This window comes from Gouania willdenowi, unplaced genomic scaffold (assembly GCF_900634775.1).
Source record: "Gouania willdenowi unplaced genomic scaffold, fGouWil2.1 scaffold_296_arrow_ctg1, whole genome shotgun sequence".
Lineage (NCBI taxonomy): Eukaryota > Metazoa > Chordata > Actinopteri > Blenniiformes > Gobiesocidae > Gouania > Gouania willdenowi.
Window position 1 is genome coordinate 400,484 of NW_021145056.1, and position 12,929 is coordinate 413,412.

At 44.5% G+C, this 12,929-nt stretch overlaps 2 protein-coding genes across 2 annotated transcripts in view; one reads left to right on the top strand and one right to left on the bottom strand.

Moving 5' to 3' along the window:
* LOC114459317 (E3 ubiquitin-protein ligase TRIM21-like) overlaps positions 1 to 12,929 on the top strand; it is a 243,496-nt gene that overhangs the window by 55,097 nt on the left and 175,470 nt on the right. The gene's annotated exons all lie outside the window — the stretch shown is intronic.
* Positions 10,199 to 12,929, bottom strand: part of LOC114459327 (uncharacterized) — a 14,995-nt gene continuing 12,264 nt past the window's right edge. The window contains 4 exon segments of the mRNA XM_028441619.1: positions 10,199 to 11,548; positions 11,550 to 12,225; positions 12,405 to 12,520; positions 12,664 to 12,877. Of these exon segments, the coding sequence (XP_028297420.1) occupies positions 10,199 to 11,548; positions 11,550 to 12,225; positions 12,405 to 12,520; positions 12,664 to 12,877 (2,356 nt within the window).

Here is a 12,929-nt window from a genome sequence, read left to right on the forward strand (position 1 = left end):
CTGGGGAAAACCGAACCTGATAGGAAGAGATGGAATCCATCCTACTTTGGAGGGAGCATCTCTACTATCAGAAAACATGGCACAGTCACTGTTATGACATCTCATGAATGAGACCATGTTACAGAGGGGGAGTCCTCCACGCTCCTCTGCGCTTGCCTTAGGACAGTTTCCCTCCCATTGCTATTATGATAGCTGTGTTCATCGCCATGACAACTGTTGTGATGGTGATGAATATTATTTTATGGAGACGGTGTCAGTCCCCCGACCCAAATTTCACAATGATTTTAACATAAAATCAAATAAAAGAGCTATCAATTATAAAAATCTGAAAAAAATTAAAATCTCAAATCTAGAAACACCAAAACATAAAAGCATAAGATGTGCTCTATTAAATATTAGATCACTGAGATCCAAATCTCTACTAGTAAATGACCTTATCTCAGAAAATAACTTTGATTTATTCTGTTTAACTGAAACATGGCTGTATCAAGATGAATATGTTAGTTTAAATGAAGCCACTCCTCCCAGTCATTTAAATACTCATATGCCACGAGACATAGGCCGTGGAGGTGGTGTAGCAGCTATTTATCATTCCTCTCTCCTAATCTATCCTAAACCAAAGGCCAGTTACACTTCCTTTGAAAGCCTGGTTCTAAATTTATCTCATACTGAATCAAAAACCTGCCAGCCAGTCTTATTTGTGATAATTTACCGTCCTCCAGGCCCTTATTCTGAATTTCTATCAGAATTCTCTGAGTTTATATCAAACTTAGTCCTCAGTTCTGATAAAATACTGATAGTAGGAGATTTTAATATCCATGTGGACAAAGATAGTGATAGCCTGAGCTCAGCCTTTATGTCCCTAATAGACTCAGTTGGCTTTTTTCAAACTATTAATGAAGCTACTCATCGTTTAAATCATACTCTTGATCTTGTTCTAACATATGGCCTTGATATTAATGAACTAAAAGTCTACCCTGAAAATCCTCTGCTATCAGATCACTTTTTAATATCTTTTAACATTATCCTAGAGGATCTCGCACTGTGCAATAAAATAGTTACAAGTAGAAATCTATCCAACAGTGCTGTGGCTAAATTTAAAGAGGCCATTCCTGCTGCCTTAAACTCAGTGCACCATCCAATAAATAACTATGATATTAATTATAACCCCTCTCAACTGGATCTGCTTGTCGATAGCTCTGCTAGTCTACTAAAATCCACCTTGGACTCAATTGCCCCATTGAGGGAAAAAACTATTAAACGTCAGAGGAAAGCTCCGTGGTTTAGCTCTGAAACTCACACACTCAAACAAACAACCCGTAAATTAGAGAGAATGTGGCGCTCCAATAAAACAGAGGAGTCACGAATACTTTGGCAAGAAAGCCATAGTAAATACATGACAGCCTTACGACATAGTCCATCTACATACTATTCCTCACTAATTGAAGAAAATAAAAATAATCCGAGGTACCTTTTCAGCACTGTAGCCAGGCTAACACAAAGTCAGAGCTCTATTGAGCCCATGATTCCTCTAGCCCTCAGCTGTGAGGACTTTATGACATTTTTTAACCATAAAATTCATAAGATTAGAGATAAAATTAGCCACTCCCTGCCTTCACCTGGGCCTGCTGTACCATTAAATGTAAATAGACCTAACCTAAACTGTTTCACACATATAGGACTTCAGGAACTTAACTCTATTATTTCATCCTCCAAACCATCGACCTGCCTTTCAGATCCGATCCCAACTAAGCTGTTTAAAGAAGTTGTTCCCCTGGTCTGCCCATCTTTGTTGGAGACAATAAATATATCCCTATCAATAGGCTACGTGCCACAGTCCTTTAAAGTAGCTGTAATCAAACCCCTTCTCAAAAAAACCTACTCTTGATTCCAGCACTTTAGCAAACTACAGGCCTATATCTAATCTTCCTTTTATTTCAAAGATTCTTGAGAAAGTTGTGGCGGCTCAGCTCTGTGAATTTCTTCAAAACAACAGCCTGTTCGAGGACTTCCAGTCAGGCTTTAGAGCTCAACACAGCACAGAGACTGCTTTAGTTAAAGTAACTAATGATCTACTCTGGGCTTCAGATGAAGGACGACTCTCAGTGCTGGTTTTATTAGATCTTAGTGCAGCTTTTGACACTATAGATCACTGCTTAACAGAAGGTTTTCCTTGCCGCCATGATGAATTCATGTTGGGTGTGGGATACATATGTATGTGTATATACGTATATATGCATATGTGTGTATCCATAAAATGAAGAGTTCGTCCTTAAGACTGCTCTACTGTAAAGTGTCTTGAGATACCATTGGTTATGATTTGACGCTATACAAATAAAGATTGATTGATTGATTGATTGATATATTCTACTAGAGAGATTAGAGAAATTACTTGGAATCACAGGGACTGCCCTAAACTGGTTTAAGTCCTACCTATCTGATAGGTACCAGTTTGTACACGTGAATAATAAGTCTTCTGTGTACACTAAAGTAAGCTACGGGGTTCCTCAGGGCTCTGTGCTAGGTCCAATCCTCTTCTGTATCTATATGATCCCCTTGGTAATGTTATGAGAAAATACTCTGTTAACTTTCACTGCTATGCTGATGATACCCAACTGTATGTATCAATGAAGCCAGGTGAGACAAATCAGCTATCTAAACTTGAGGCCTGTCTAAAGGACATTAGGGCCTGGATGGACCAAAATTTTCTTCTTCTCAACTCAGACAAGACTGAGGTCATTGTACTGGGCCCGCGACACCTTAGAGAAACCTATGCTAGCCTAACTGCCCTAGATGGCATTACTCTGGCACAAAGCACAACTGTTAGGAACCTTGGGGTTCTATTTGATCAGGACTTATCCTTCAACTCTCACATAAAACAAACTTCAAGAACTGCCTTCTTTCATCTCCGTAACATTGCTAAAATCAGATCTATCCTGTCTCAGGGCGACGCCGAAAAGCTAGTCCATGCTTTTGTTACCTCTAGACTGGATTATTGTAATTCTCTTTTAGCAGGCTGCCCGAGCAAGTCGCTTAAGACACTTCAGCTGGTTCAAAATGCTGCAGCACGTGTACTGACTAAAACTAGGAGAAGAGATCACATTACTCCTGTATTAGCCTCTCTGCATTGGCTTCCCATAAAATATAGAATAGAATTCAAGATTCTTCTTCTCACTTATAAAGCCCTAAATGGACAGGCACCAGTCTATCTCAAGGAGCTTGTAGTGCCATACAATCCCCCAGAACACTACGCTCTCAAAATGCTGGACTACTCGTTGTTCCATTCATCTCTAAAAGTAGTATAGGAGGAAGAGCTTTCAGTTATCAGGCCCCACTTCTCTGGAACCATCTACCAACCACGGTTCGGGGGGCAGACACCCTCTCTACCTTTAAGGTTAGGCTCAAAACATTCCTCTTTGATAAAGCTTTTAGTTAGGAACCAGCTCATAGCTCATAATTAAGATGCAATAGGCATAGACTGCCGGGGGGGGGGGGGGGGGTCTGGCATGCTCGGTTGGAGAGAGGTTGGAGAGGGCGTTAAGAGAGAGGTCATTTAGGTTAGAGAGGGACCGGAGAGGGTCCCATTCCTCTTTCAAACACTCCCTCTATGTCTGCTTCTTCCCTTGTGTGTTTGCTCCTGTACTCCTTCTGGCTTTTGTCTTGCAGGTCCGTGGGATCCTCAGTGTGGAGTTACAGAGACTCAACAACTCTGTCTCCACCCTTCCTCTGCACACACCCAACACAGCATAACGTGGATGGCTGTTCATCATAGGAATGGGATCCACACAAGGTTCCTGCTGCTTAACAGAAGGTTTTCCTTGCCGCCATGATGAATTCATGTTGGGTGTGGGATACATATGTATGTGTATATACGTATATATGCATATGTGTGTATCCATAAAATGAAGAGTCCGTCCTTAAGACTGCTCTACTGTAAAGTGTCTTGAGATACCATTGGTTATGATTTGGCGCTATACAAATAAAGATTGATTGATTGATTGATTGATATATATATATATATCAATCATATATATATATATATATATATATATATATATATATATATAGTAGAAAACCCCCTGAGGTCGGTGTCGATTGGACTGTTCCATGTTCCCCCATTGCAATGGTACATTCCACTCCACCTGTTTAAGCCTGGACTAGTTTCTCTTTGTTACGTTGTTGTTACATGTGCTGCATCTGTGTGCGTTAATAACAAGTAAGTCCCCCTGTGTTACAGTATTGTTGCTTTTTAGTTATACTTGCCATTTAGCCTAGTGTTTTGCAATATATGTGTATATGTTTCTATGCATAGTTTGCATGTTAAGTGTAGTCTTTCACTCAGCTTAGAGGCAGCCTGACACGTGGCTAGGCAGTTAAGGGTTCTCTGAACATAACATACATCAAAGTGACTATTATTTACTGTATTATAAATGTGTTTTTCCATAGTGTTTAATGTTATATTGCACTCCTTTGCATCGACTGCAGCCTCAATAGTTGAGTGCAGTACATTAATACATCCAAGAGGTGGCGCCATTGGCCCTCAGACCGCTGGCCTGTTCAGGGTGCATTTATTTGCCTGTTGGTTTGTTACCTGCATTCAACCATATCCTAATTATGTTTACCTCCTTTCTACTGTTTCCAGAAAACCACACACACACACACACAACCACACACACACACACACACACACCACACACACACACACACACACACACACACACACACACACCACCATAATACTATTCAACCCCCATGTAACCACTGCAAGAGTTCATTAAAAAAGTTTGGAATTACATCAAAGGCTTCTTCATCGTTGATGTTCCAGTTCCTTCTGACAGAGGATAGGAAAATAACTGTCAGCCACCCAGACATTAAAAACACGCGCACATGTTCTAAACATATGTATATGTGTGTGTATACAAGTAGCTCAGTTAAATAAAAAGTATTTGCATGAAAAAACCCTCCAACATAATTTGATAATAATGGTTATTAGCATAATTAGCAGCATGTTTGGAGGAAAAGTGACGGTGGATGTTTTATTCCTTTAAACCACAACAGTTTCTTTACAAATAATAAGACAAACAGCCTTTGACTGAACTTCAGTGAAAAGTATTTACTTGTCCATTCATTATTAAACACTCACTGTCGACTCTTCTTTTCTTTGGGCCACTCATTGTTGTAGATGTGTATCGCTGTGTCAGCGCTGTGGTTTTGCTCCGTCAACCTCCACCTGGCATCCTACTAGGTATGGACAGAACATGTAAGATGAGGAAGAAAGCAGAGTTAGATTGGTCACCGCCATATCACACCTACAAAGAATAAGAAGAACTTACTGATGGTAGAAGCAGAAACTTAGATATCTGGCCAGACAAACAGTTCTTCCACGTTGGATAATCAAAGTAAGCTGTTTGTTGATGTTTTATTGTGGGATCACGTGGTGTCGCGTGAATACACCTGGCTCACAAGGCAGCGTAGCGCACCTTGTGAGCCAGGTGGAGGTTGACGGAGCAAAAGCGCGGCACTGACACAGCGATACACATCTACAACAATGAGTGGCCCAAAGAAAAGAAGAGTCGACAGTGAGTGTTTAATAATGAATGGACAAGTAAATACTGAGGGATCGCCTTCACGAGATCCATGAATTCACCCGCCAGGCTCAGACCAGCGCTGGAGTGCGTCAAAAGAGGGCGTATGACACACGGCGCAGGGGACAGGTGTTTGCTGCAGGAGACAAGGTGTGGGTATACTGTCCCGCGCGGAAAGAAAGGAGTTTTGCCCTAAACTGAGCAGCCAGTGGCAGGGGCCCGGTGAGGTAATTTACAAACTGAATGATGTGGTGTACCGGGTGCACTCTCGCGTTAGTTCGTGGTTGGCAATCCTTATTTCACTGCTCATCCACACTACAATACTTTTCACTGAAGTTCAGTGTTAGGAAGCAAAAGCTCCCTCACAACTGAAATGTTCAATATTTGTTAAATGTAGATTTTAAACATGTATTTAATTTGTTTTGCAAGTGAGAAATTGTGTTTAATATATTTTGGAAAATTCTTGTTTTATTACAATTATGAAGGGTTCAGTTTTTGTTAAAGAAATGAAAGGCATTGATTGAGGAGGCGGAGCCTGGGCCCTATAAAAGCAGGAAGTGAAGGTGAGGAGGGAGGACAAGTCAAGATGGCTCCTGCAGCACACATGGACAGGGAAATGTCTGAGCAGGTCTGAATTGAACCCTTTGTTGGATTATTTGTTTTTGAAAGATTCTCTTCTTTTTCCTGTTGTTTAAAGAAGATATGCTGTCTGGACTGTCAGGAGAAAATAAATTGACTGATTTTTGGAACCTGAATTGCTCCCAGTGACTTTGTCCTAAGCTTGCCATGACACAACCTTTTGCCTTGTAACATTCAGTCAAAGGCTGTATGTCTTATTTGTAAAGAAACCATTGTGGTTTTAAAGGAATAAAACATCCACCGTCACTTTTCCTCCAAACATGCTGCTAATTATGCTAATAACCATTATTAACAAATTATGTTGGAGGATTTTTCATGCAAATACTTTTTATTTAACTGAGCTACTTTTATACACACACACACACACACACACTATATATTTATTGTGTGTGTGTGTTATGTGAACTTTCAAGTCCCACCTGTGCCCATTGCCCCCCAAATAATCCTGACAAATAACACATGTTAAAATGTGTTGAACCAACAGGGAACAAGTAACCGTGGATCAGGTGGTAGAGGGTCGTCTTCTGATCGAGAGGTTGGGGGTTCGATCCCAGTACCTGACTATGTGTCGAAGTGTCCTTGGGCAAGACACTGAACCCTAAGTTGCTCCCAGTGGTCGACTAGTGCCTTGCATGGCAGTCCTGTCCCACTGGTGTGTGAATGTGAGAGTGATTGGGTGAATGAGCTGATATGTAAAGAGCTTTGAGACTGTTTCAGTGGTGATAAAGCTCTATATAAATCATGTCCATTTACCATTTACCATTTAATATAATATTTCATAATAAATCAAAACTAAATTAAACTCATTATCTGAATTTTTAAAAAAAACAAATGTAAAAAGTGCAGTAGAAAACCAAAATAAAAGAAATAAATTCAGTACAAGTATAAATAACTAACAGGGAATAAGTATCATCATGTTTCATAATGCAAGTATATTTCATAATTAAATCAAAACTGAAAAACTAAATGAAATGATTTACCTGCATAAAAAAACAAATATTCAGGAAACAACAACACTGTGTTTGCAATCTGTGCCAAAAAGCTTAAGAAAACAAAAAAGTAAATAAATGTTTTAAATCAGCTAATAAAAGTTTGTTTCTGGTTCTTCTCCACTTCATATGCTGACGTTAATAATTATAAAATTTGTCTAGTAATGATCTTTATTGTTGATGAAGAAAGGGTTTTTAAGAAGATTGACATGAAATAGAAAATGTCAACCTGTCATGTCTCCGTTCTCTACCACACACTGTGAGAAGCACTGCTCTACTAACAGGCCTGTCTCTCCTTAAATGTACAAACCTTTCTTTAGAATTGGGGATCAATTTGGGTGAAAGTTGCAAATCTGTAACGCATATGGTTGATTTGTTATGAAATTTTATAAAATTTTTTCTTAAGACAAGAAGAAGAAGAATGTATGTATGTATCAATTTTTAAAAGTCCATGTGACCCCTGAGCCAAAAAGTTTGCCCATCCCTGGTCTAATGGGACCAGCTTTCTCAGTCACACGTGAAATATAATTGACGGATGAATAGTGACAATAGTTTTATGCCAAAATTTATTTCACACTAAGTGTGACATGTGAGCTTTTATCCTTCCATAAAAGTGTTAAATCTGACCATTAATAAATCTGTGGGCTGCTCTGTGGTTTAATAACAGTAAGATGTGTAGTTTTTACTATAGTCTCTTCCTTTATGAAGTGGTTAGCGTTAGCGCTGAGCCAGTCTTATGTGTCGGTCACACATCGTAGTTACTGGGAGATCCGTTAACAAGGACATATTCTTACCTAGGGTTGTCACGATACTAGAATTTCAAACTCGATATCGATACTCAGGAAAATACTCGATACCACGAGGCAAACAAAAGACAAAATTTTAGAAGCATAATTTCCTTTAATAAAGTTGAGAACACAAATTATTATTATATTATTTATATTTAAATTAAGTGAAATGTAGTGCAACATTTAACAACACCTATAAACAATAAAAACAATTCACAAACTTTAAAAAAAAAAAGTATAACAAAATTTTCCCTTCTCGTTTGTGACTAAAACTGGTTGCTCAGGCCCCCCAGCAGCAGCACTAGCCATGCTGCAGCCGTGCTGACATCAGCTAACTCAGTGTTATGATGAGGGCACTAGAAAATCTGTTTTATTTTTCCCAAATTCTGTTTTATTTTTTTCCAAGTTCCATGTTTTCCACTTTAGTTTTTTTTTTAGAAATATTATTATTTTATTTTTTTTTCAGAAAAATAATTATAACATAAACAATAAATATGTATGGGAACAGCATTAATGTCATAGTCACTATATTTTCCCTCAGGGATCAATATTTTGCTGAATCTGAGCAGATTTATTGTTTAAGTTAATCCTGATGACATCATTCCAGACCATAATGATTACACAAAAACAAATGGACGCAAGCATGCATCAATTATTTCACCACTAGTGGGTAGAATATTTTACAGTATCAGAAGTTATCATTAATCTATGATGTCTCAGACCCTACAATCCCTGGTATTGATGGTCTAGTCCACAACAACATAACGAGAGTTACGTATGTAACTACGGTTCTATGAATCCTGGATGACCGCCAGAGGCGGTGCTTAAAGCATTGGAAGTTCCATCTCGCGCATGCGCAGGTCGAGTAATTATATCAACAAAGTCACCTGTGACCCCTGGATGACCCGGAGAGTCTATATCTACCGGTGTCATCAGGTGATCTGTTCCTGTCAAAATCTTCTCGCGAGGACACAAGGATCCTGAGTGACAGGATGCTCTGGCGGTCATCCAGGATTCATAGAACCGTAGTTACATACGTAACTCTCGTTCTATTTCATCCTTACTGACCGCCAGAGGCGGTGCTTAAGCACTGGATGACTTATACTAGAAAGGTCACGAAAGAATCCTCACCTACTCAAGGCCTGAAGCTGTGGACAGCACAGCCATTGCCATAGGCTGGACACCAGCAACGTTCACCCTGTAGAAACGTCCAAAAGTGCATGATGAGGACCAGGTAGCTGCAACAGAGATGTCCTGCAGGGGAACGCCCCTTAAGGCGGCCCATGACGCGGCCATGCCTCTAGTAGAATGGCACTTTATGCCCTGAGGCACCGGGATGTTCAGTGCACTATAGGCATACTGAATGACCTCCACTACCCAGTGAGAGAGTCTCTGTTTAGAAAGTGCGATTCCCTTTCTACAGCCTCCATGGCAGACGAAAAGGCAGTCTGTCCTTCGTAGGCTAGCTGTCGCCTCCATGTAAGCCTTAAGCACCCACACGGGGCACAACAGTGTTGATGGCTCGCCATTCCCCCCAGAGGAGCCCGAAGGACTGAAGGCAGCCAACTCGATAGGCTGGTTCACATGATGAGGGGGCAGCCGCTTGGGCAAAAAACAAAGGATTTGGCCTGAGACTCACCCCAGAGCCATCAGCCTTCCAGCGGAGACATGCCTGGCTCACTGACAGCGCATGCAGCTCCCCCACACGTTTCGCCGTTGCCACAGCAAGAAGAGAGTCTTGAGAGACAGCCACTTCAAATCAGTGTGTCCCAGCGGCTCAAAGGGCGGCTGGGAAAGGGACTGAAGGACAACTTGCAAGTCCCATGATGGTGACCCATAGACCCGACGTGGTCTGAGTCTCTGAGTCCCTTTCAAAAACTGCTTGACCAGATAATGTGATCCCACTGTCTGGCCATCCACCTTTGTATGATTGGCCGAGATAGCAGCCACAAACACCCTAGGGGTGGAAGAAGTCCTGTTTTTGTCAAAAACTAACTGCAGGAAACGCAGTATTGCCACCACTGAACATGCTCCCGGCACCTCGTTGTGGGTGTGACACCACTCCACAAATAGCCTCCACCTGTTAGCGTAAAGCGCCCTGGTGGATGGTGCTCGACAGTTCAATATTGTGTCGGCAACCGCCCTATCGCAGGACGCCAAAAGTGGGTCCACGACTATAGGGGCCACAAGAACAGCCTCAGATGACCCGGACTCGGGTGCATATGCGGCCGTTGACCTGAGACAGGAGGTCTTTCCTCTCCGGAAGACGCCACGGTGTCCCCCACAGGAGTTTGAGCAACAGCGGAAACCATGGTCTTCCTGGCCAGCATGGGGCAACCAGAAGCAGGCGGAGACCACCCTGCTGGGCCCTGTGAAGTGTTGCTGGTGTGAGGGGGAGTGGAGGAAATGCATAAAGTAGGCCGTCTGGCCAGGTATGCGCCAGGGCGTCCCGCCCGATGGGGCTGGTCTCTTCTTTCAGAGAGAACCAGAGAGGGCAGTGAGTCGTCGCCTCTGAGGCAAAGAGGTCCACTGCTGCTCTGCCAAACGTGGCCCATATCACAGCCACCACCTCTGGGTGAAGTCTCCACTCCCCGGATGGAGGCTTCTGATGGGAGAGGAGATCCGCGGCAGTGTTCCCGAGACCAGGAACATGCATTGCCCGGAGGCTCAGGAAGTTGGGGTAAGCCCACATGAGAAGCCGGTGTGCCACCCGCAGACACGTCAGAGATCTGGTGCCGCCCTGGTGGTTGATGTGGTACACAGCTGAGGTATTGTCTGACCGGACGAGAACATGCCGATCTTTCAGAACAGGGAGAAAGTGCCTGAGCGCCAGGAATACAGCCTGAAGTTCCAACACATTTATGTGCTGCGGCTTCTGCTGGGCACTCCACAGGCTCCTGACAGTCCTGGACTGCCACACAGCATCCCAACCCATAAGAGAGGCGTCCGTCTTGACAACCCCCCGGCGGGAGGCGACCCTCCCCATGGGTACACCCGACATTAAGTATGCCCTCCTCCAGGGTGGGAGGGTAAGGAGACACTGGGCAGACACCCTGACCACCTTGTGCCGGTGGCGGCTGGGGTCTAAATGCAGGCTGTTCATCCAAACCTGAAACGGGCGCAGTGTTAGAAGCCTCAGTGGTATGACCATGGATGCCAAGGCCAACATCCCCATGAGTCGCAGGACCAGGCCATACTGCAGGAGGGCGCCATGCTGGAAACGCCATAGAAGGCCTAGGAGGGCGGAGACTAGCTCTGGAGAGAGGGAGGCCCGCATTACTGATGAATCCAGCACAAGCCCCAAATACCTCACCACCTGGCTGGGTACGAGGTTGCTCTTGGCATAATTCACCTTGAGGCCTAGATTGCCTATGTGACTGAAAAGAGCAGCAGTGTCCCTCAACACCTGCTCCCGAGTCCGGGAAATGACGAGCCAGTCGTCCAGATAGGAGAGTATTGAAACTCCGCTGGCCTGTAACGGTGACACAGCAGCTGCCACACACCGGGTAAATATTCGAGGGGCCAGGGATAGCCCAAACGGCAGGAACCCTGAACTGATAAACCTTGTCCATGAACATGAAACGAAGGAACGGTCTGTGATGAGGGGCAATGGGAACATGAAAGTAAGCGTCTTTCAGATCCACCGTCACCAGCCAGTCTCCTGCTGAGACAGTCCGAAGGACATCTGCTACACACAGCATATGAAAGGGGAGAACTTTGAGAAACCAGTTCAACCCCCTCAAGTCCAGGATCGGGCGAAATCCGCCCTCTTTTTTGGGCAAAAGAAAATAATTGGAGTAAAACCCGCTGAGGCAAGCCTCCGGTTCCACTAGCTCGATGGCACCCTTCCCCAGAAGGGTGACTACCTCGTGACGTAGCACAAGGGATTTTACGGGATCTCTGACCACAGTGCGTTTGATCCCGCTGAATGTAGGGGGCCGGCGTCGGAACTGTAATGTGTAACCTCTGGATAGCGTGTACACCACCCAAGGGTCTGTGGTCTGCTCTTCCCAGCAAAGGAGCTGCTCTTGGGAAAAGAGTCCGACGACCGGCCCCTGAGGTTCAGGTTCCGCCCCCCTTGGCCCCTGAGCAGATGGACGTGTGGCTGCACGGCATTGCCGATTTCCTGGCACTGTGACGTGCAGGCCCCTGGGCTGCCCAGACGGACGAGCAGTCGGCCGTAGGTATGGGCGATCTGCACCCATACCTGCCAAACGTCCCTGCCTAGGAGGGGCAGGGGGAGCCTGGCGCAAACTGGCAAACTGCTGCCTTGCTTGGCCAACCTGCACGCTACGCTCCAAGGCCTGCAATGCAGCTGGGCCAAAGGTACGGCCCGGCACAACCGGAAGAGAACACAGTGTTCTGCGACATGGCTCAGAGAGAGGGGACTGTGCGAGCCAGACCTGGCGCGAGCCGCGTTATCGTTGACATTAGCCCTGCCTAGCTCCCTGGTCATAAACGCGAATGTCTGCAATGAGGCATCGCTGAGGGACTGAGCTGCATGCTCGCCCCCGGAATCCTGCAAGGTACTCGACAAAGCCAGTACCAGGTGTGACAGAGAATTACCTAACCGTCCCATTCGGCAGCAATGTTATAACTGCGAGTCAGAAGATCGTCAGTCAATCTGCACTGAGGCCGGGGGCAGCGTGCATCCGGTCTCACAGCCTCATCTGGGGAAACTATCAGGGCTGCAATGGCAGGCTCTACTGGAGCTAGCTGTTCCAAGCCATAGCTGCCAGCATCATGCATGGCTGCCAGAGCCCTGCCATCGCTTGTATGATGGGAGAGAACCCTCGAGTCAGGCCAGCATCTGTGGAGCTCCGCCATGTACGGGTCAGAGGGAGGCACTACAAAGGCCGAGGTGTTGGGGGCCTGCCTGAAAAAAGCATTTGCCGTTCAAGTTGGGACCGGGGCTTCAGCCAACCCAA